This window comes from Berghia stephanieae, chromosome 9, assembly GCF_034508935.2.
Source record: "Berghia stephanieae isolate SIO BIC M18660-M18661 chromosome 9, UCSD_Bste_1.3, whole genome shotgun sequence".
Lineage (NCBI taxonomy): Eukaryota > Metazoa > Mollusca > Gastropoda > Nudibranchia > Aeolidiidae > Berghia > Berghia stephanieae.
The window spans coordinates 32509213-32532104 of NC_088368.1; the positions used below are offsets into that span (position 1 = coordinate 32509213).

The 22892-nt window shown below is 37.7% G+C and overlaps 2 protein-coding genes across 3 annotated transcripts; one reads left to right on the forward strand and one right to left on the reverse strand.

Moving 5' to 3' along the window:
* Positions 1-271: 271 nt before the first annotated feature.
* Positions 272-16198, reverse strand: LOC144980062 (ATP-dependent DNA helicase DDX31-like). Of its 2 annotated transcripts, none has more exons than XM_078927542.1 (17): positions 15760-16198; positions 14760-15061; positions 14160-14235; positions 13136-13250; positions 12447-12556; positions 11901-11942; positions 9668-9732; positions 9050-9169; positions 8779-8885; positions 6573-6865; positions 5401-5637; positions 5084-5143; positions 4331-4521; positions 3305-3392; positions 2524-2626; positions 1516-1708; positions 272-702 (listed from the first exon to the last, which is right to left on the reverse strand). In XM_078927542.1, the coding sequence occupies exons 1-17, from the start codon at positions 15874-15876 to the stop codon at positions 477-479; spliced, it is 2445 nt and encodes an 814-aa protein (XP_078783668.1). In that variant the 5' UTR covers positions 15877-16198; the 3' UTR covers positions 272-476. The 2 variants fall into 2 exon arrangements, with proteins under 2 accessions (XP_078783668.1, XP_078783669.1); XM_078927543.1 differs by having other exon boundaries at positions 15766-16164.
* A 4742-nt stretch (positions 16199-20940) lies between these two features.
* LOC144979194 (uncharacterized) lies at positions 20941-21450 on the forward strand. Its single transcript, XM_078925805.1, has one exon. It carries the CDS (start codon positions 20941-20943, stop codon positions 21448-21450), a length of 510 nt encoding a protein of 169 aa, XP_078781931.1.
* The last annotated feature ends 1442 nt before the right edge of the window (positions 21451-22892 follow it).

The window sequence follows — 22892 nt, forward strand, 5'->3', positions numbered from 1 at the left end:
ATTTTGGGGGTTCAAATCATTCTTCAGCCAGCAGCAAAAACACACAAAAAAAACCTCATAGGTTATAAGGGCTTAACTCACTCAACCCTAACACCGACTATATCCGTAATATACCCAGGGTTACTGTTACCTATGCCTATTTATTACATTTTTCTGAGACAAATTATAGGCGTAGTATCAAAACTAATGTTCTAAATGTTTACATGTTAATTAATGGTAGTTGAATAAAAATATCTATGCACATACTCATTTTTAATACAATTTTTTCCAATTTTGAAAAGTAGCAAAAATCTCTAAGATTTAATTGCTCTTGTAATTAGTTTAGGAAGAATGTAAACCATAATAGTTCCTGGTTTGTATTTTATTTTTTTATTTTGTCTGTTTTGAGCTGTTGCAATCATTTTATTCAATACCTTTCAAGTCCAAAGCTTAACAAAGCTTATCATTTAACAGACTTGATTGAACTATCGTCAATTTTAGTCAAAAACAATCCTTGAATTTTTCGGCTTCTTGATAGGTGGGACTCCGGTAAGGGTGTCATCGTCAAAGGCATTCCTCTTGAACTTCTTGTTGTGTGACATGCTTGCAAATTCTTGTCCATTTGAGACAGTAGTACTCTTTTTGGTGTGTTTCTTGTCAGATTCAAATCCGGAGGAATATTCACTCAATGCTGCTTGTCTGAACGTTAGGGGTTTGCTTTGGCTGGATAAATTCAGAAAGAGAAGGATTAAGAAATAAATAATGTATAAATAAATATGTACATTTATATAGCGCATTTCTGTGGAGTCACCATGACCAATGTGCTTCAGGTAAAAATATTTTGAAAGAGGACATCTTTTTTTACAATATATGAGGCTTTGCCTAAAGGTAGTTTTTTGTAACATCAAAATAGATAAATAAATAAATATATATAACCCAAAAACAAAAAACAAAAAACAAAACTTAGCGTATCTTGATAAGCCATGGAAGGATTTCATTTTCAGTAATTTTTCTGGGTTGAATAATGTAAAACAATCTGAAATAGAATGTCAGAAATAGCTTCTATAAGGGTGGATAAGATGATTCTTGATGCCAGACCCCCAATTTTCGTATTTTTTCTAATATTCAACCTACAGAAATTGATGAAAACTAAATTTTTCCACAGCTTTTTGAAATAACTTAATATTGGTGACTTTCTGTGTCGAATATCAAAAAACAATTTTTGGTACAGCCTCATAAACAAAACTATTAAAAATCAAACAAAAGTCTTTCCTGTCTTAAATTGGTTGACATAACAAAATATTAGAAGAATATGATGTTTACTTGATGGACATTCTCTCTAGATATTGTGTGGAATCGATTATTTATTTTTGCACAGCAGTGCTTATTTTTATTTGACATATTATTATTAATCGAATATAAAGCAGAATTGTGGAAATCTGATTTATTGCATGCCTAACTATTTCATTGTAGAGAATAAGAGAATTTCCTCAAAAGACAGGTCTAATGATGAAGTATTTTAAGTTTTCCCCTCACCCTTTCATCTTTTTGTCCTTCCAGTCTTTCTTGGCCTCGGCCCGTGTCTTGGCTGAAATGTGATGTATCTTACTCGGAGCCTCCCTGAGACCAAAGCTTTTGGCCACATGGCCTAGATGGAGCTCTTTGGCTTTTAGAATGGCCTTGACCTCCTTAGAATAGGTGGAATATGCTCTGATGTATGACTGGAATCCTGGGGATATGAAATGGTGAAGGTTTTTTTTCCACTAAAATGTTCTCACCACAATCACAGTAGTCGCGATTATCTTTGATGCATGGAGATGCGACTTAATGACAAGACAAGAAGACAGTACAATACTATCCTTGTCACCTTCAACAAAAAAGATGGAATAAACTACAAATGTAGGATTAGAATGAGTTGTTAAATGAAATAGTATCAGCACAGATAGTAGAAAAGAAAAAAAAAAGAGTAGCATCAAGCCCATAAAGCCGGAGTTTATCCTGATTTCTACAGCATGAAAGAGACAATAGCAAAAGCTTGCTACCATTTGGATAGGATGCTACGTCTGTTGCAAAGTACGATCCACTGGATCCAACAGACCCAGCTACTCAATCACTGCTAGGTGGACAGGGAAGTCAGAAAAAAATCTTGACTACATCCAGGATTGATCTAGATGTCTTAGCATGTGAAGCGAGTGCTCTACCAATTGAGTTATTGACGGATTCCCATCAGTCAGTTAAGCATTTGAGAACAATTATGAAAGCATTCAAAATGCAGGACTGTCACAAAAACATTCTGATTTGTTGAGTGTCAAAATAAAAAGAGATAAGCTATGATGGCAAAACAAAAAAAAACAAAAAAAATTATAAAAAAAGAAAGAAAAAAACAAAACATGACACATCTCAAAACAATCCTGTACAAAATGAATACTGCTAGTATGTTTTGGTTAGATTTGTTTTAAGCAATTTAAATGGGCTTGTGATACTTTAAGGTCATGTGAGCACCAGAAATGCAACATCGAATTTTGGCATTTTAATATTCCTAACCTTTTCCAGCAACTTCATGCAATTCTTTATCCTTCCGTAGAATCTCCTCAAATCGGTCCTGTAAAAATGTTGCTGCTTCTTCTGTCGTCCTAGGGGGCTCTCTCTGAAATTTATCAAAATTTCCAGGGATTAAAACCAAATACTCTTTGTTTTATGACAATATGGTATCATATACTAAAAAGGAAGATTTTAAAAATAAAAGTGTGACTATCTCCAGAGTCAAGACCCACTTTGACCAGTCCTTGGAAAAGGCTCTTTTTTTCTAACATTGTCTCACTTTGCTCAGGTATAAAATGAGTAGCTGTCTGTTGACAGCATTATCTCTGTTGGAAAAAAAAAAATGTAATGTCGCCTAACAAGCATTATATCTAGTCCTTCATGTTAAGTTGCTATTGGCCAGGAATCCCTTGTAAAGCGCTTTGAGCACTTTTATTGGATATTGCGCATTATAAATGCTCTAGTTTAAAAGTTGCTGAGGAGAGGGGGGATAATTGTAAAGTAAAAAGATTAAGAAAAATAATACGCACATTCATACGTTGCCAAGACATGGAAAAAGGGATAAACAATTAAATTCATAGATAAAGTTTTGTGCTTTGTCTTAAATTGAAATTCTATATGGACTTGACCTCAAAATTGAACCGGCTCTATGTGGAAGGTCTCTCCAATTATAAGATTCAAAGCAAAGTTTATGCAAATATAAAATGGTATCTTCACGTTTACTAATTCAATTAGCTAAATAACCACTACACACTGACCCCTCTACAAAACACATCCCACTTACTTTATAATTGGCATCACGCTGTACTTGGAAGTCATTGATGTGTGCAAGAAGATTCCGTAACATTTTATTTGATTCCATCTGTGATAAACTGGGAATGTAAGGATGTTAAAAATAACATTATGAAAGAAATGCAAGTTAGCACTAAATTAACCATTTTTACAAAGGTGTAAAAGGCATCTTGGAGGTCCCTTATAGCTTAGTCGGTATACACACACAAAGGGACCAAGACTGATCCCGGGTGCAGTCAAGATTTTCTTCTGATCCCTTGTACACCCAGCAGTGATTGGGTAGCTGGGTCTGTTAGATCTGGCAGAAAATACTAGTACCTATCCAAAGTATAGCAATAAATTGCTATTGTTCGTTTCACGCTAAAGAAGCCGGGATAAACTCCGGCTTCATGGGTTTAATACCTCTGAAGGACTACTTCTCTTTTACTGTCTGATACTATTTCATTTAACAACTCATTCTAATCCTACATTTGTAGTTTATTCCATTATTTTTGTTGGAGGTGAAAAGCATGGTACTGATGATATTTTAGTGAAAACCTTCACCATTTCATATCCCCAGGATATCCCAACAGAGTGAGTTATGAATTGTTTTTTTTTTTTGTCTTTTTTGGTTCTGCTCATCCAAGGTCACCACTAGTCTTGTGTCACTTTTGATAAGTGGTCCTAGCCTGCCTAAGCTGACGTCATAAAAACGCAAGTGTCACCAAAATTCATGCAACCGATACATGTGTCAAAATTTGACATAAGACATGATGGTGATTTTTACACGAGTCTCCCGTGAAGCCACCTAAGCGCTGTTCAAGGAAAAATGTTTGAAGCTGCAAAAACATCTAAAAATTTCAAAGAAAATTCCAAAATCCCAGCCGGAATTCCGTGGAAGATTATCATCACTGTATTATGTATCATTGACCAGAATTATCATTATGCATCATTATTTTTATGTATCATAATGATTATCATCAGCATTATTAGCATTCTTATTACCATTATCATCATCATCATTATCAATGCATCTTACCTCAAATTTTTATTGTTTAGTTCTTTGACATAATCCACTTCTGATGGCAAGAGAAACAAGAGTGATTGCCCCTGTGTCCCAGCCCTGGCTGTGCGTCCAATCCGATGGATGTAATCAACAGTCTGACCAGGCAGCGTGTACTGGACAATCCAGTCCACACGAGGAAGATCTAAACCTCTGGCAGCTACATCCTGGATAAAGGAAGGAAGGTAATTGAATATGAAATTTCTCTCTCCCTTTTCTCCAACACTGTCTACTATCAATACAAATATGTAAGCACCATGAGAAAAATTATCCAAAGTCCCAAATCCCCACATTAAAGCTGAAAGGGAATTTATTGCCAAGCCATGTCATCAACAGCTTTCATCAGACAATTGAGTTTAACTCCCTCGAGTTCAGCATGACGAAAAACCAAACAAATTTGTTCGATTTTCCACTCTTATGATGATCCCCTAACAACCCATCCTTTTGTTTCATCTTGCTTCTGGCCCAGCCTCACTTCACAATCATTCACTTATTCCACCAAAAGACCAAGCGGAACCAAATTTCGGTGTCACACAGAAAAAAGATCTGGCCGTTGGACACCCTTTTTTTTTTGTACTCGCACTCACAAATGATAAGGTACTTGTTTACACCCGAGTTACAATGCTCAATGCTGCTTAACTTTAGTATAAGATAGAACATAGCATTGCTTAACCACCCAGTCCATACACATAAAAATACATATATTAGATAACTGAACAAGCTACAAACCGTGCAAAGCAATATTCCACTTTTAGCTTGAGAAAAATTATGAAATGTCTCTGTCCTTTCCTGTTGGAGGAGAAAAAAATAATTTTTTATAGTTTAAGTAGAATTTTTCAAGTTTAGAGTAAACCTACCAAAGTTATCACACTATGTCCCATGGATAAGACTATCATTATCATTATTCTTCTTATCATCATAATTGTAACCACCACTTTTTTTTTTTTTTAACAACAACAAACAATAAAAACAACACACACACACACATAAATAGTTACAACCAGACCAACAACAACAAACAAATGGAATATCAATAAAAAACAAACCTTTTGTTTCATTTCTCCGTGTAAATGGAAAAACCTCAAATCTGCTACATCCTCCCTAATGTTGTTGTATTTTATGCCATCCTCCTCCTCAATTACTGCAACAGCCTTTGGGGCTTTCGTCTTCTTCTTCTTCTCAGAAACACTTCTGTTGAGGACCTTGGTAAAAAGCTGCCAATGGAATTCCACCATGTTTTGTGTGGACATGAAGACTATCATTTTGCTGGCCTGGGAGGTGTACTAACATGGAGCACAAGAAATGAAATAAATATAAAAACCAATGGATTTCTTATAATCGTCATAACAATATCTTTTCCCTTTTGGCTTTGTTGATTGGTGTAGTTCTTCTCTACTAAAAACAAGTCAGCTTGTGACAATACGGCATTTGTTTGTTTTTTAGATTTACCATAGTCAATAAATAAATCATCTGCACAGTTTTGTTTTGTTTGTTTTTAAAAAACAAAAACAAAATATGAATCGAATACAACAATGTGCTTCAGCCCATTAGCATGATGACCACCCATATGAATTGCCTGTTTAAAATTCTTAACAAGAGATGCAATGCAAAACAATTTGTTCTCATCCATTTCTGAATAAATTTATATTATTTTGAACAATGTTGCTCTAGAGAGCATTCTAATTGAAAAAATTGATGATAGAGTGAAAAAAAATCTGAATTTGGCAATGTATATATACATTTACTTGCCATCTGGCACAGATATAGGTTAAAATAAAAAAATATTTTAAAAATTGAAATATTAATGGCTGGTTGGTATCTACCTACCTGTTGAATCTGTAGTGATTGAATGATGTGTCGAATGTTAACAAACTTATTGGTTACTACTCATCTTTTGCCAAGTTTGAAAGAAAGGTGGGCAATTCAACTGTATATTTCTTCAATATGACAAAACACCACGATGGATGATGAGTAGATATTATATGTTGATGTAAAGCGCCAGTGAGCAATTTGATTGGAACTAGGCACTTTGTAAATTTATTACATCATTATTATACATTATTAACCAAAAGGTTGTTCTCTTCTGTTGATTGTAATTTTTTGGCAAAAAGCCAGGCAGGTAAACTGGTACAGCTACACGGTTCCCTATAATCAACTACAACAACTCTACACCAACTAATTAACAACGCACTTCTTTCTTTTTTCTTTTTTCACTCACCCTGCACTTCCACAATATCCATGAAGCCAAAGTGACTAGCCGTAATTTACACGGGGTGACAATAAAATATTGGTTCAATTGAGATGGCACTGAGAATTTGGTTTGTCCTGAAGACACTGTGGCACTACCACCACCACCAACACCACCACCTTCCAGTTCTGCATGCATGTCGTAGTTGTCATCACCATTGACTTGTTGATGTATAGAAGAATTGTTGTTGTCATCGTTATCATCCGGACTGATGCTGACATGTGTCGGATCTTTAAGTGTGATGCTGGATAATCTCTCAACAGCTGATGATGTTATTGGAAAAATGTAATATTTGACATAAACTTTGTGATCCACTGACTCAAGACATTATTCTGTCCAAATTAAGCATAAAATAGATTCGGAGTTTATCCCAGTTTCTATAATGTGACCCTCCGTCTCAAAACGGTATTATGTCGGAATGATTAAGATGATGAAATTTGAATTTATAGTTAGAAATATCAGACTAGGGTTGAGTTTGAATGTTTTTTTTGAGAAGAATGAATATCATATTTCAGGGTACCAATGCCGATGCTTCGTATTTTTGGCCAATTTAGCAGTAATTTTGGCTATTTAGCATCTGGTTAATCCCGACTTAATACCATTTTGACACGATGGGTCACTAATGTGAAATGGATAATAGCATTTTCTAACCCCTGGATATGACGCTAGTCTACCGCAATGTACTTTCTGCCAGCTCTAACACATCAAGCTACCCAATAATTACTGGGTGAAAAGAGGGTCAGAAAAAAATCTGGACATCACCGGTCGTGAAGCGAGTGCTCTTCGCTCTTCTAACTGAGCTATAGGGACCCCCATTCTGTCCAGGTTAACCAGATGCTAAAAAGTTATCTAAAAATAAAGATGAAGACAATTGTAAAAGTTTAGTTTCTTTCGCATTAAAAAACGGTATCTGTTGTCCTTAACAGAATATAGAAACATAAGCCAAGTGTCATACTTAAGACAGAAAATTTAATTGTCAGCATCTAAGCCATCCCATATGGAACACCTGGCAGGCCTGTGTTATGACAATTGACTTGTGACCCGTTTTAGTCCCACCATAAGCAGTGTAAAATTTGAATCCTTGGAAAAGGCCTTTTACTCAGATTTTTTCACCGTACTCAGATGTCAAATGAGTACCTGATCTGTGCTGTCTTTACCAAGTAAAATAATTAATAGATAGTATGCAGATGACGTCACTCAGGCCTTTGTTATTGTTTTTGCCATCCGCGTTTGTGAGTTGTTCTCACTAAATTGTATTAACCAGACTATAAAAGTTCATGGATACACAGAGTTTGTGTGTTGGTCCGTTATACTTCCGGATGGCAATGTTGTGAACTCCTTGGCCAAGCGCATTCTATCTATAATTGCAATATCACCTTATAGCCATCATGTCTCCTCTACATATTGAGTTTTGCTGCTGTCTGAAGGTTCTTTGTAAATGCTCTTGTAGAATATATTGAACTATAGAACCTGAACAGTTTTCAATACCTGTAATATAGTCTATAATTGTTTGGATTTTTAAAAAAAACTTTACATTGTCATATGGATATAATTGTTACCATTACTTTTATGATTTGTGAACTGGTCTGTAAATGTTGACAAGAAAAACTGCATGTTATTTGAAATAATTTGAATTCATGTTTGACAGAAAGCTAATTTCCCTTAGATTTACCTAGGATTATTATTTTTTATTACTCTGAATTGTACTACTGGCTTTGTACATTCATGGTATATTCAATCATGAACAATTTTCAATAACTTCAGTAGTCTATAATATTTATTTTCGCCTTTACATTGTCATACTGATATACTTAACATCCAAAGATGTGTAAAAACTGTAAATGATACATAGCAAGCTATAGTATAAGGCTTTTAAAGGATGTCCCATATTCAGGCTTAAATAAGATATGGTATTGACAAGTTCACATTTTGAAATATATGACGTGATAAAAAATTTGACTCAACTACAGTTTCTTGACAGAGAGAGAGGCTAAAAAAAATCACAATTGATATAAAGTCGAGTCAACATACAGTTACTGTTATTTCCGTTCTGGTGGAAACAATTAAATGTGATGTCAAATTAGACTAAAATTGAATCATGCCTACGAAGAGTTAATCATAAATGTCAAAATTTGACACAATGTCATCGTCAAAAAAATAAAAGTTCAATCCCAACCTTTGGAGAGGGTTGCAGACAACAAGACAGTGTTGTAGTTGTTGTTCTGATCATTAAGGGCGTTCAGAATTTGAGCTACATCTCTCTCATACCCCAATTCCAACAATCTGGAAGAGAAAATTGATGATGAAATAATAATAATAATAATAATAATAATAATAATAATAATAATAATAATAATAATAATAATAATAATAATAATAATAATAATAACAATAAATTGTGAACAAAGAATAATACTAAAGACCAAAATTAAAAAGGAATTCCTCACCTGTCTGCTTCGTCTATGACCAACCAATTAATTCTAGACAGAGACAGATTGTTGGTTGTATTGATGTGGTCTAGCAACCGCCCAGGCGTGGTCACCAGGATGTTGACTCCTTTCCGTAACCTGTGATGAGGAAATAAAATCATATATACATGAGCTTTCCTTTTCTGATACAAGATAAACCCCCCGAGCAATAAGTCTGGTATTGAATAACACATCAAAGCAAAGGTGAGCAACCCTAAGACAATTTAGGGAAATTAATTTATTCAACAATCACCTTCAGCCACCCTCCTCGTATCCCCCACCCCCCTACTCCATACACACACAAAATTTGACATTTAATTAAAATAAGGGAAAACAATACACGAACACAATTAAAAGTAAAAAACAATAAAACACAACAAAACAAAACAAAAACAAAAAAAAACAAAAATAAAAATAACTGTTCATCTTAACAATGCCACTACCACATTATCTCATTCGTCTGTAGTGTTTCATTCATCCTGTTTTGTTGATAAAGGGGAAACCCAAAACGTCCATTTTATCTGTTTTCGTATATTAAATTGAAGCTTACATTCAATTTCACATTGTTATTTACTTAATCATTCAGCAAACACTTACCTTGCTTTTTCTGCTTTCTTTTTCTCGCCTCCCATCAGACACCCAGGTACAATCCAGATAAATGTCTGAACAGAGAAAAGACATAAACATTGACTATTGATAAGATAATGGATGGAGCGAATTCATTTTTTCAGCCTTGTGATACCAGAATACAATCAAACTTATTTAAGCTGACACAAACTTTCAAACCCACCAAGAACAAATAGTTAATAAAGCAGTGGCAGGAAAAATGGCAGGCTATCCAAAAAGTTGGTCATGGAAACAAGTTTGACTGTAAACAGCGACTATAATTATATAGTAATGAAATAAATAAAATGCAGTTTACATCACATAATATTTATATTTATATTTTTTCCAGCCCTGCCATCTTAAAGAATAATACTGCATGAGCATACAAGTAAAGAAACAGCTCTTTACCTTACAACGACAAAGCCAGAGAGGGGATCAGTCCTCACCATATTCTAGCGTGTAGATTATGAACAATTAAATTAACACAAGCTTTTGTCTGTGGATTATAAATCCAGAAAACGTTGCTCTTAACTGTAAAAACTAATGAACAAAAATTAATGTTAACTTCGAAAAAGAACAAAATACCAAACACACAACATTTCAAGCTCAAAACCCTTTTTCAGCCACTAATAAAAACAATAAAAACATTAATTTAATACATCTGGATTTTAGGTGATATACTGATGTTTTCATTGTTTTTCTTATTGGTTGAGGAAGGGTTGAGCCTGAGACATTCCATGTTTGGTCTTATATTCATTTTTGTTGATTAACCATTACAATAAACAGCTTTTAGCAGTATCTTAGTATCTTTTCATTGTACTACTCATTTAATTCTTTTTTAAGATAAACGACAAACAGTCCTTGACTGTATGATTTTATAGAAATTATACTTTTAAAAAAAACACAGTGTGACATAATGAGGTTTTACAGCATGTTTTATTGTTTAGCCAACTTGAATTGGTGAGCATTTGACGGAAACCTAAACTACTAGAGCACTTTGACTCGAAACATCATTTAAAGGGCCACTCAATGAGGCTTTAAATTGTTCAAATTATACTCCCCTCATTCTAGGTTTTGAAAAGACTTTTAAAGACAGCTTCTCAAATTAAAATGTTTACATTAATAACACAATAAAATGATAGAGAAATAAAAATTACTAAAATTGCGATTAAATACTCCTGCTGTCTTTATCAGAAAAGACAAGTGTGTTGATCACAATTCAGTGGCTATTTTTTTGTTGCAAAATAGAAAAGCTTAAGTTTTGTTGGTTTTTTTTAAAAATCCTACCTAATATGGGCATTAAATTTGAAGGACATTATGTAAAGCAGGGTTGTCTTTGCTCGAAAACTTGTACTAGTGCACTTGACAAGCAGCGCCTTTTACTCTATGTGTTAAATCTAAATTTTTCCATCATCAGGAAATAATCTTTTATTTAAACACATGTGCGGTACAGCATATGGATTGGACTTGAACATTGTCCATTGTTAGTGTTCTTGACTCCACCCACTGTGGTCATTTGCTAGAAACGTGAGATATAGATAAATGATAAATTCCTTTAATTCATCCTTAAAGACAATTTTCCCATTGGGCCTATCTCGTGAAAAAGCCAAGAATACCACGTGAGTTGCAGTGCTGATGTACAAAGAGAGAAATAGGAATTAAGCTTCTGATTAATGGAAACTATAAGAAGAAGATGACATCTATGGGCTCGGGTGTAACTGCAGTGCCTTATCCACTCAAAAGGCACAAATAGCTGCTCACTTGGTTATCTTGGCTTTTTCTTGAGATAAGCCGAATGGACATTTCTTTTCCAAGGGTGAATAGAGGGAACGTATCATTTTTATCTGCATCTAACGTTACTAGCAAGTAACCAGAATTTTACATTTTAGTTTTCCTCCCTTTATTTAACTATACATTCTATTGACTAATTTAGGCACCTCTAGATTTTGGTCTTATCCACTCAGCCATCTCGCAACCCAAAGTATATCAAATGTATGTTGTCCATCTAGAAACTAAATGATGACACTAGCGCTGCTGACACGGTGATAAACCATGGACGATCATAAATATATTGATCATTCAATAATGCATTCACTCCTTAACTCTCTCGAGTTCATATATGAATGGAAAATCAAACAAAATAATTTGTTTGATTTTTAACATGGTGAACTCAAGAGAGTTAATTTCTGTCGTACAATACAGCAAAAAAAAAAAAAAGTCTCACCCGTAGAAGTTTGACGAGTATGTCGTATGTCTGTATTGCTAGCTGGAATGATAAAAGACAAAAATAAAAATGAGATAAAAATCGCCTCCTTTAGTACATTGCCTAAAACTTTTAATCATGGCTGACTGTGCAGCATGTCTGGGGGAAAAAAGGTGTGATGATTTTAAGGGACCCAGTTTTTCTAAATTCATTATTATTTATATTCTAATCTCTCAATATTTATAGAAAATCAGCAAAAGACTAGATGGAGCAGGCTAGTGTGTTAATGATAAAAAATATAAGAATTTTTCAAAGCCATTTGGTCGGGGTTAATCCCAATGATTCTAGTACTAAACCAAGTGTAACAATTCCTAGCTACTAAATGGATAGGATGATGGTTTATTATTTAATTCATTCTGCAGGCTTTAAAAGACTCAACAGCTCAATCAATAATTTAAAAGCAACTGGTAGCTGTTGTTTTTAAAAATAAGAGATCATATTTAGAAAACAAGTTCTCGTTATTAAAGCCCACATTTTATCAGTGATAACATTTGATACAGCACATACTTCTCTGGTGGGGACAATGACTAAGGCATAAGGACCATCCTCTCTGTTGACTTTCCTAGGGTAAGCCTGGATGGATTGAATGATGGGAACGGCATAGGCCAAGGTTTTGCCTGAAATGATAAATAACTATGAATATGATGGAAAAAGGAAGTCATTTAAAATATCAAAAGAGTGGGAATGATTTGACAAAAATATGATCCACCACATCAATATGGAAATATATCAGGGTGGTCACAGATTAACATGCTACATTTTGTCGGCTTGTATCTCTCTGAGACTTTTTATTGAATTTCTTTCAAATTCAAAATACAAATAAAACCAATTTTATGAATATGAATTGAGAAACAAAAAAGATAGTTCAGAAATACAATATCAGAGAAAAATGAAAGAAAGTAAAATGGCGACGATCTTAACATTTGTTGCTATTTTTAGTAAACATTAATTGTGTCACCATAAAAATTATTTTTATCAGAATTCTCCTCATCATATAAGACATTGTCTATCTATATAGCACACTCACATGCCTATTTTGGTCCAATGACTACAAAGGTCGCAGTTTAAGTGATCAATAGCACTCTGTCCCCTTTAATGACGCAACGTAGCTCAAAAATAGATAATCTACGACAGTTCCAGGGAACCTGGGATATTATGCATGTCCAAAATCTATCTAAATATATCAAAACCCTGACCTGATCCTGTCTGCGATTTGATGAGGACATCTTTTCGTTCCAGCAGGATGGGAATTGCCTTCTTTTGAACCTGAGTCAGCTCGGTGAAGCCAAGTTTTTGCTGTAATGTAGACACCTGATGAGAGACAGATCCAGACGAGTGTGAGTGACCTTTATGACTTAAAATTTCATAATACAGTGACAGTAAACACCTGTTAAACAAGAATTAAAGTGAATTGGTTGATTATCTATAGGAAAGAAAGACAAAGAATGGAAGGATAAACACTCCAGTTTTCCATTATCATTATACTTAATGTAAAACCTCTTTTTTTCCTATAAAAAGAAAGATTATTCTCAAAGATAATGACGGACAAGTAAGCCTTTAATCAATACTACTCTAAATAATCTAAATTTAAACAAAAAGAATTGGAATCCACATGTCAATCACTATTCTTGAAAAAAAAAAGAAGTAAAAATAAGCAAAATACACCCAATTTAGTGATAATATTGAAATGAAAAGTGCTCTTTAAGTAAAAAAAATAATTACAAACACACCAAATGCTTTTGGTTCATATAACTTTTTCATATGGCTGTTTGACCTCTTTTCAATATAAAATAAGTTTCTAGTGAAGCAAAAGGCTGATGGAAATAAAAACCCTTCTGGCTGAAGTAGGGTTTTGACCCCAAAACATTTTGCATTTGGTATTTTGTTCTTGTTTTGAAGCTGTTATTTTCATTCTTGTTTTTTACTTTTACATTTCACAGCTTCTAGCAGCTTAGTATCACTTTGACCTAGATTTTCATAACCTTCTTTTTCATCAAAAAGACCAGTAAATCCAGCAGGACTTTTCATGATTTCTGTATTGTGATCTAAGAGACCCAGCTACTAAAATCTCTGCTGTGTGGACCGAAATATTCTTGACTGAGTCTAGGACTGCTGTGTACCCATCCAAGTGTGAGTCAAGTACTCTACCAACCAAGCATGATATATTGGGACCCTGTTTTTGTATAGACACAACAAAGATAGAACCCATGGTACACCTACCAGATAAGGATGTAACGGCAAGTCTTTGAATGTCTTTCCGGCAAACACTTCCTCTGTGACGACATCTATTTTAGAACTAGAACACCAAAGAGGCGGTAGCAAAATGGAAGAGGGGGCGGAAGTAATTTGTTAATGAGAGGCATGGAATTAAAATATATAAACATTGTTCATCCTTTTAGGTGTTGCAAGCTATAAAATACAGAAATGATTGTGTGTGTGTGTGTGTGTGTGAGAGAGAGAGAGAGAGAGAGAGAGAGAGAGAGAGAGAGAAAGAGAGAGAGAGAGAGAGAGAGAGAGAGAGAGAGAGACAGACAGAGAGAGAAAGATTAATATTCTGTTATATTTCCAGGCATAAAGTCAAATATCTGATTAAAGGTTTTAATGACTTGAATTTACATGCATATATTTTAAGTCTGACAACACAGATTGTGAGCTGATTTGTTGCTATTATTAGATAAAATGGAATATATCCTGTTCTGTGCTTTAGTGAGTTTTTATCTCTGCCCCCCCCCCCCCCCCCCCCCCCCCCAAAATTACAACACTAGAACCACAACAATTTAGAGAATGGATTACATCAGACAGACAAAATGACTCGCCAACCTTTCAATATGCGGGATTTCTGGATTTTTGTGAAACAAAGATGAAATGATCCCATCTGTCTTTCTGTGTTTAGAAAACTGTTTTTCTCCATCTTCAGATTGTTTAAACACCCGACCTTGACCCTTGTTGTGAGTATGAGCATTTTGACCTCTTATGTCACTTCGTTTCCTTTTCTTATTATTTCCAAACTGGAAAGACATAGATTTCTTGTGGATTTCATAATCGTCTGCTGCTGTCTGTTCCCTGACCTCTTTGACAGGGGTTCTGTGTTGAGTTTCATTCTTCTGTTTGAATTTGGCATTCTGTGGAAAGCAGACATTAAGGATCAGATCATGATTTAAGAGGAAAATAAAAATTGGTGGCACTTAGGTGATACAGGCAATTGGTATTATATTTTAAACAGAAAATAAAAATTAGCTGACTAATAGGCAAAATGGGCATTAAGGCACCCATCATTTTGGCGGTCAACACTGTAAGATATAAAAATGTGGGCTAGAATTGAACAAATAAAATTAAAAAATAACATAACAAAAATCATACCATGTAAAACAGTCCAATAATAAGTAATCTTACTTCAGTATCAATTTGATAAATAAGAAAATATTGGTTGACGAATGCTATACAATATAAAATCATGCTTTTGCTGATGATCTAGCATTATCATCAAACAATGCCACCCAAATGCAAGATAAAACAGTATGAATTATGCTTGATTATCTATTGGGTTGCTGTGTTTTGGTCACATATTTTCCTCGCTATATAGAGATTTTTCACCACATAATAAACTCATAAACGGTCATAACATTTTAATAACCAGTTGAGATAGAGCGATAATTTTTTCACTCCAGTAAATATTTTACTCCCCTTTATTTTACTACGCTAAAATAATACCCATATCACTATTTTGAAAAATTCTTGCAAATGCCTATTACTTTTGTTGAAATCTAGACCTAAACTCTAATAAAATAATTAAGATTGAATTATTGAATTGTCTCATTACCTGTACCTTGTTGTTGGTTTGGACATTCACTTTTACAGGTTTCTTCTTTTTGGGGTACGATGGAGTTGAGGTATCCAAATTTAAGGAAATCTGACCAAAATTGTATTCATCAGACATTGTTCCACTTTGTTTGAAAGAATTCCCCCTATTTCTAAAAGGTAATAAAGCTAAGCTGTCCGAATTCTACTTTTCACGTTTGGACTCTTCTATTTTAAATTAAAGAATACTTTCGTCTATTTGTTGCAACGAGTCTTGACATCGATTTAATTATGGTGAACATAAAGAACAAGTAATGATGAACGATCCTTTACAATTTCTAACTATGGTGTTGTCTGAAAATACATAATATAAAACGCGAGGTTCACTTTCTGTGATGAACGCATCAGTATCAGTAATCAGCAGCTTAAGACCACCCAAACAAATAAAATCATTCTGCAGTGATGTCCCTTTGTTTACAATTTAGAAAAGGAACTGTGTTTTCCGTCCATCAGTAGACCGAATACACAGCTGTGTTTTCCATCAGATTATAAGGTCTATTTTTTTTTTTTTTTTTTTTTTTTTTTTAATTTATTTTATTTTATTACTTTTTTTTTTGGTGGTCGGCTATTTTAGCACAGCATAACTGTAATTGGAGTGGGGTGAGTTAGGGATTCGAGCTCCTTTCCAGGCATAATATTTTCTTTCTTTCTTTCTTTCTTTTTTTTTTTTTTGTACTCCCTTGGCAAAAATGTATAATTTTCAACTTCAACACGTTGACACTAGTGCGGGGCGGTCCTTGGCAAGCTTAAAGACCACGGTCCTACGGTCCTTGGGAAATGAAGACCGCAAGGACCGGTCCTTTTCGACATTGAACATTCCTGAGAGACTGTTGGAAATTCGAACCGGTTTGACCTTTGAGAGCGTGGGATCGTTCATTCTTGAACCGTTAAAGACCGCTACACGATGAAAACCGTGGCCTACAGGAGTAAAATACACGGAGTAGTCACACTCATTTCAAATTGTAACCTAATTAGAGAAGAGGGGTGATGCCTTCTTTATTTGCTCACCGTACTTCATTGTTACTTCGATAATTTAATAAAATTTGAAATTTATCCCCATTAACGGAGATAATGGCATCGCCCAAGGCGTTGATCGAGTTGTTCGTGGCGTTGATACACACACGCAACTCCTACCCCCCCCCCCCCCCCCCACACACACACACACATTAGAGGGCAGCGAGCATTGAAGAGTAAGAGAGAGACGTGAAGTTATAATAAGAGGGGTGGATGAGGTGATAAGAGGGGTCGATGGTGACTTTTCACCAGATCTAACAAACTCAGCTACCCATTCATTGCTGAGTAGACAGGGATTCAGAAAAAAAATCGACTGCACCCGGGATCGATCTCTGGCCCTTTGCGTATAAAGAGAGTGCTCTATCAACTGAGCTATCGGGGTCCCCAAATATTCTATTGGACTTTTTTAAAATTCAGACGTTATAACTGGGTTTTTTGGAAGGAAGAAACTAATGAAACTCATATTATTTGATTAGTAAAAACACCAAACGAAATTTTAATATTATTGTATTATTTTAAATGACAACACTGCGATAGAAAGGAGTGGTGACAAGAGATGGACAAAAGAAAACAAAAAATCGGATTTGCTACTTGCTAGGTTCGACACACACACACACACACACACACACACACAAACACACATATCTTTTGTAGTCACATACATTTCAAACAATAACCCATTAGAGAAGAGGGGTCATGCCTTCACCATAGATCATTGTCATTGCGATCATTATGGTGTAGTAAATTTTGAAATTTACCCCGTATAATGGAATCGTCCAAGGCGTGCGCCTCCTGTTCCCCCCATCTCACACACGAAAGGGCGGTTTGCGGAGTGGAGGTTGGTGGTCGTCTGCCTGTATGGTCGTCTGTGTCGTTTAGTGTATGGCAAAGGGGGGTGGGTGCGATTAATTAAGTGGGATGGGTGGTGATTGGTGGAAGATAGGCAACCGAAGCAACGAATCGCTGGGGAAGTAGTAGGCTATGGCGCGAGACCGTAGGACCGTGGTCCTTGTAAGGACCGCCCCGCACTAGTTGAAAGGTGATAAGAAGTGAGGACCGGCGCCGGTCTTCCCCTCTGGGACCGGTCTTCGGTTCACAGCTAAAAGACCGTCGGACCGCGGTCCAGACCGGTCTTCAGCGCGGCACAAGTTGACACCATTCCTGGTGACTCGAGAAGTTTTATCGACTTTTAACATTTTAAAAATTTGTTTACTTCTACTCACTTTTAAGTTGATTATTTTAATTTAGGACATGGTGAAGACTTTGAATACGAGAGTCTCTTTTCCGAAAAAGACCTGTAGTTTAATTCGTTCACCTGTAAATAGGGTAAATAGACTTGCATTTTAAGCTGACTATTGTGTTTCTCTTATAATACCAGGTTCGGGCGAGGTTTGTTGGGACAATGATGACTTTATACTTGGTGAAATCGTTCTAAGTCAATCCGACATAATTTAAAAATGAGAAATCTTCTTTTCTTTTTTTTTAAAAAATGCACATTTTAATTCGTCAAGGAAAGCAGATATTTGTCGACCTCTATGCCCTGATGCGTTATACAAAATATCACCACTTGATAACTCTGATTTCGAATATGCAGGGCAATAATTAGTTCAAGAACATCGCTGAGCTCAGTCATTGGTTGATTCTATTATCATCTATTAGAGATGTTAATGGTTGATTCATATTAGGTTTGTTTTTTTTTCAGGAAAGAGTCTCTCGTATCCAAGTCTTTACTGTGTCCTAGGGAGCTGAAAGGTCTGGGCCAAACGTCCCGCTTGCTGATGTGCATTTCGAACCCAACACCTCTCATTTCCAGGTGCATTGATCGCCGCGTAATCCTGTCTGACAGAGATTATTTCATATGGCCTCTCATGCATTATTGTGCCCATAACAGTAACAGCACCTTCCCGTGGTGTTTCTTGTTTCTACTGTTTATTATGGGCGCGACCGAGTCCCCGGCGGTATAACCGGGTTAGGGAGTAGGTGGGACCCCTTCCTCTTAGGATGCAGGAGACAGAACCCACCGGTGAGTGGTACACGCTCTGTTCCTCACCCACCCACCTCACACTCATTCTGAGTGTGGTGTCTTTTGTTTGTCCTTACTTTTCTTAATCTACCCCTATAACTCATATTTTTCCTAGCCATTGATGTATGGCTCCACTGCCTTGTGGATACCTTCGGGAGGAGGAAAGGCTAAGGAGTAAACCTAACAGAAATCTGCAACCAAACTGATGCCAAACGTATCGCTGTGCGATCCTTTGGACCACACCAGGGAGGAAGAGAGGGTGGTTCTGGTTACTGGGCAGCCCAGGATCTCCACATTACTTTGCCCAGGCCGCACCCTGGAGAGGACACTCCAGTCTCACCTTCACTGGTGAAGAGTAACAACACGGAAGACAGCAGTCTACGAGTGATAAGTCCTTGCTCGATTGGCGTAGAGTTGGACGCTACGGGTTGTCTTCGACGATGGGAGGGATCATCGTAATCCTACTTGTCAGCTACCGCCCGCCCCAAGCTGGGCAGCTCCCAGCCAGAAAGGTGTTGACCCGCCACGATCTGCCTGCTACAGAGGGTGCCTGAGACTTAGAGCTTGCAAGCTTGACAAGTGGATCGTTAAACTGTGTATCAGGCAAGCAAATGAAAAAGAAAACGAAGTCCCAAGCTCTTCGATTAGCAAGCTGGAATATAAGAACTATGCGTTCAGGACTGACAGATGAACTTCAGGCCATGGATGATGCTCGAAAAACAGCAGTAATTGATCGTGAACTTAACAGACTGAACATCGACATAGCAGCCTTGCAGGAAACGCGACTCCCAGAGAGGGGATCCCCGAAGGAGGAACACTTTACATTCTTCTGGCAAGGAAAAGGCACAGAAGACGTGAGGGAGCACGGTGTTTGGATTTGCAGTACGCCATACATTGCTTCCTATGATCGAACCACCAACAGACGGCACAGAGAGAATTTTAAAGCTGCGCCTGTCATCCATGCAGGGCTCTGTGAACCTTTTTTGCGTCTACGCCCCAACACTGCAAGCTTCGGTTGAAGTAATGGTCCAATTCTATGAGTCATTAGACGCCATTGTCAACAATATCCCAGAAGTGGAGCACATCTACCTTCTTGGCGACTTCAACGCGCGAGTTGGTGCCGACAAAGAATCATGGCCAACCGTTTCGGGCACCATGGCATAGGAAAGATGAATGAGAATGGTCAGAGGCTTCTTGAACTCTGCTGCTATCGCAAACTATGCGTGACGAACACCTACTTTCAGAACAAGGCATGTCACAAGGTGTCATGGAGACATCCAAGGTCAAAACACTGGCATCAGCTGGACATGATTATCACTAAGCGCGATTCTCTAAACAATGTTTGCAACACCAGGTCCTATGAAAGCGCTGATTGCGACACTGCTCACTCCTTGGTTGCCACAAGGGTGAAACTGACACCAAAGAAACTTCATCACTCAAAGAGAAAGGCCAGCCCAGGATCAACATCAGCAAGACAGCTTACCGGGAAAAGAATAATATAGAGTTCAACGAGCAACTTGAGAAGACGCTCAACACAGCTCATAGAAAAGCAGAACGAACCGCACAGGACAGCTGGAACTCTCTTAGAAACGCCATTTAAAGCACTGCCGTTCTGACATACGGCAAAAAGGAGAGCAAGAACAGTGATTGGTTTGAAGCCAGTATTACTGAGATGGAGCCAGTCATTGATGCCAAGCGCAGCGCACTTGTCAGCTATAAACATGAACCTGCAGAGGAACCTGCAGGCGTTGCGAGCTGCACGCAGCAAAACACAGCAAACAGCACGACGTTGCGCCAACGACTACTGGCTTTAGTTGTCGGACAACATCCAGCAAGCGTCTGACAGTGGCAACATAAGAGCCATGTATGAAGGCATCAAACAGGCGAAAGGCAAATCTACAAAGAAAATGCGCCTATTAAATCAAAGACAGGGGAAGCCATCACAGACAAGGACAAGCAGATGGGAAGATGGGAAGATGGGTTACTTGGAACTCTACGCCAGAGAAAACTCTGTCACCCAAAAAGCGTAAGACGCAATTGAAGAACTGCCAGTACTGGAAGAACTAGACGCAGAACCAATTATGGAGGAGCTCAGCATAGCAATCGATGCTCTGGTCTGTGGCAGAGCACCCGGTGACGACAGCATTCCACCCGAAATCATCAAATGTGAAAAGCCAGCCCTCTTGGAACCACTACATAAACTCCCGTGTCTTTGCTGGAGAGAAGGCAAGGTACCCCAGGATATGCGCGACGCCAAGATATCACCCTCTACAAAAAAAGGGAGACCATAATAACTACAGGGGAATCTCTCTTCTGAGCATTGTGGGTAAAGTCTTTGCGCGCGTTGTCCTCGCTCGACTGCAAGTCCTCGCCGAACGTATCTACCTAGAGTCGAAATGTGGCTTCAGAGTCAAGAGATCGACAGTGGACATGATCTTCTCAGTACGTCAGCTTCAGGAGAAATGCAGAGAACAGCAGATGCCCCTCTACATTGCATTTATTGACCTGACAAAGGCATTTGACCTTGTTAACAGGAAAGGGCCTTTCCAGCTGCTAAATAGATTGGCTGTCCTCCTCAGCAGCTTTGCATCATTGCCTCCTTCCACGACGACATGAAGGGCACCATCAGCTACATCGGTGGAGCCTCTGAACCCTTCCCCATGCGCAGAGGCGTGAAACAAGGCGGTGTCCTCGCACCGACTTTGTTTGATATATTTTTCTCCTTACTGCTGAAGTTTGCATTCAAACAGTCCCCAGAAGGAGTCCACTTACACACCAGAAGTGATGGGAAGCTGTTCAATCTGGTCGGCTGAGAGCAAAGACCAAGGGCCGCACAGTCCTCATAAGGGAAATGCTATTTGCAGATGATGCAGCTCTATGCGCGCATACCGAGGAAGACCTTCAGCGACTGATGGACAGGTTTTTCCATGCATGCAGGGAATTCGGGCTGACGATCAGCATCAAGAAAACAAATGTAATGTTTCAGGATGTCCCCTCTATACCAGCAATTTACATTGACAACGAGGAGCTAGAAGTCACTGATCACTTCACATACATGGGCACAACCATCACCAGCAACCTCTCATTGATGCAGAGTTAGACAATCACATCGCCGCTGTCATGGCACAACTGAGCAAGAGAGTGTGGACCAACAACCAACTCACTTTGAACACCAAACTCAGAGTATACCAGACATGTGTACTCAGTAGCCTACTGTATGGCAGTGAATCCCGGACAACATATGCCAGACAGGAGAACCGCCTGGAAAACTTCCACATTCGCTGTCTACGACGAATTCTCGGCATCAGGTGGCAGGACAGACTCACTAACAATTCAGTGCTAGAAAGAGCGAACTCCCTCAGTATGCATCTCATGCTCTGCCAGCGACGTTTGCGATGGCTTGGTCACGTACACAGGATGGACGATGGACGCATACCCAAAGACATCATGTACGGTGAACTCGCTTCTGGACGCATACCCAAAGACATCATGTACGGTGAACTCGCTTCTGGACGGCGACCAACTGGCCGTCCAGCTCTGCGCTTCTATGATGTCTGCAAACGAGACATGAAGTTGACAGGCATCGACTCAAACACACGGGAGTCGCTTGATGACGACCGCAGCGGCTGGAGATATGCGGTGATGGAAGGAGTGAAGAGGGGTGAGGAGAGGAGAAAGAAGAAGTTTGAGGAGAGGAGAGCAAGGAGGAAAGAGAGGCAGCAGATCCAAATACCAAACACACAGTCAAACTACGTGTGCAACAACTGCGATAGAGACTGTCATGCAATGATTGGTCTGCTGAGTCACACTCGTCGTTGCTCTCAACAAGACTGGTGAGACTAAAGCCATACAGGGCGCAAACAATCGTCTCTTGAGACGGAAGGATGCCTACTGTGTCCTAAATTAGAATAATAAACTTAAAAGTGAGTAAACGTAAACAAATTAACAATGTTGAAAGTCGATACATCTTCTCGAGTCACCAGGAATGGTGTCAACGTGTTGAAGTTGAAAATTATGAAATTTTCCCAAGGGAGTTTTTAAAAAAGACCAAAAAAAAC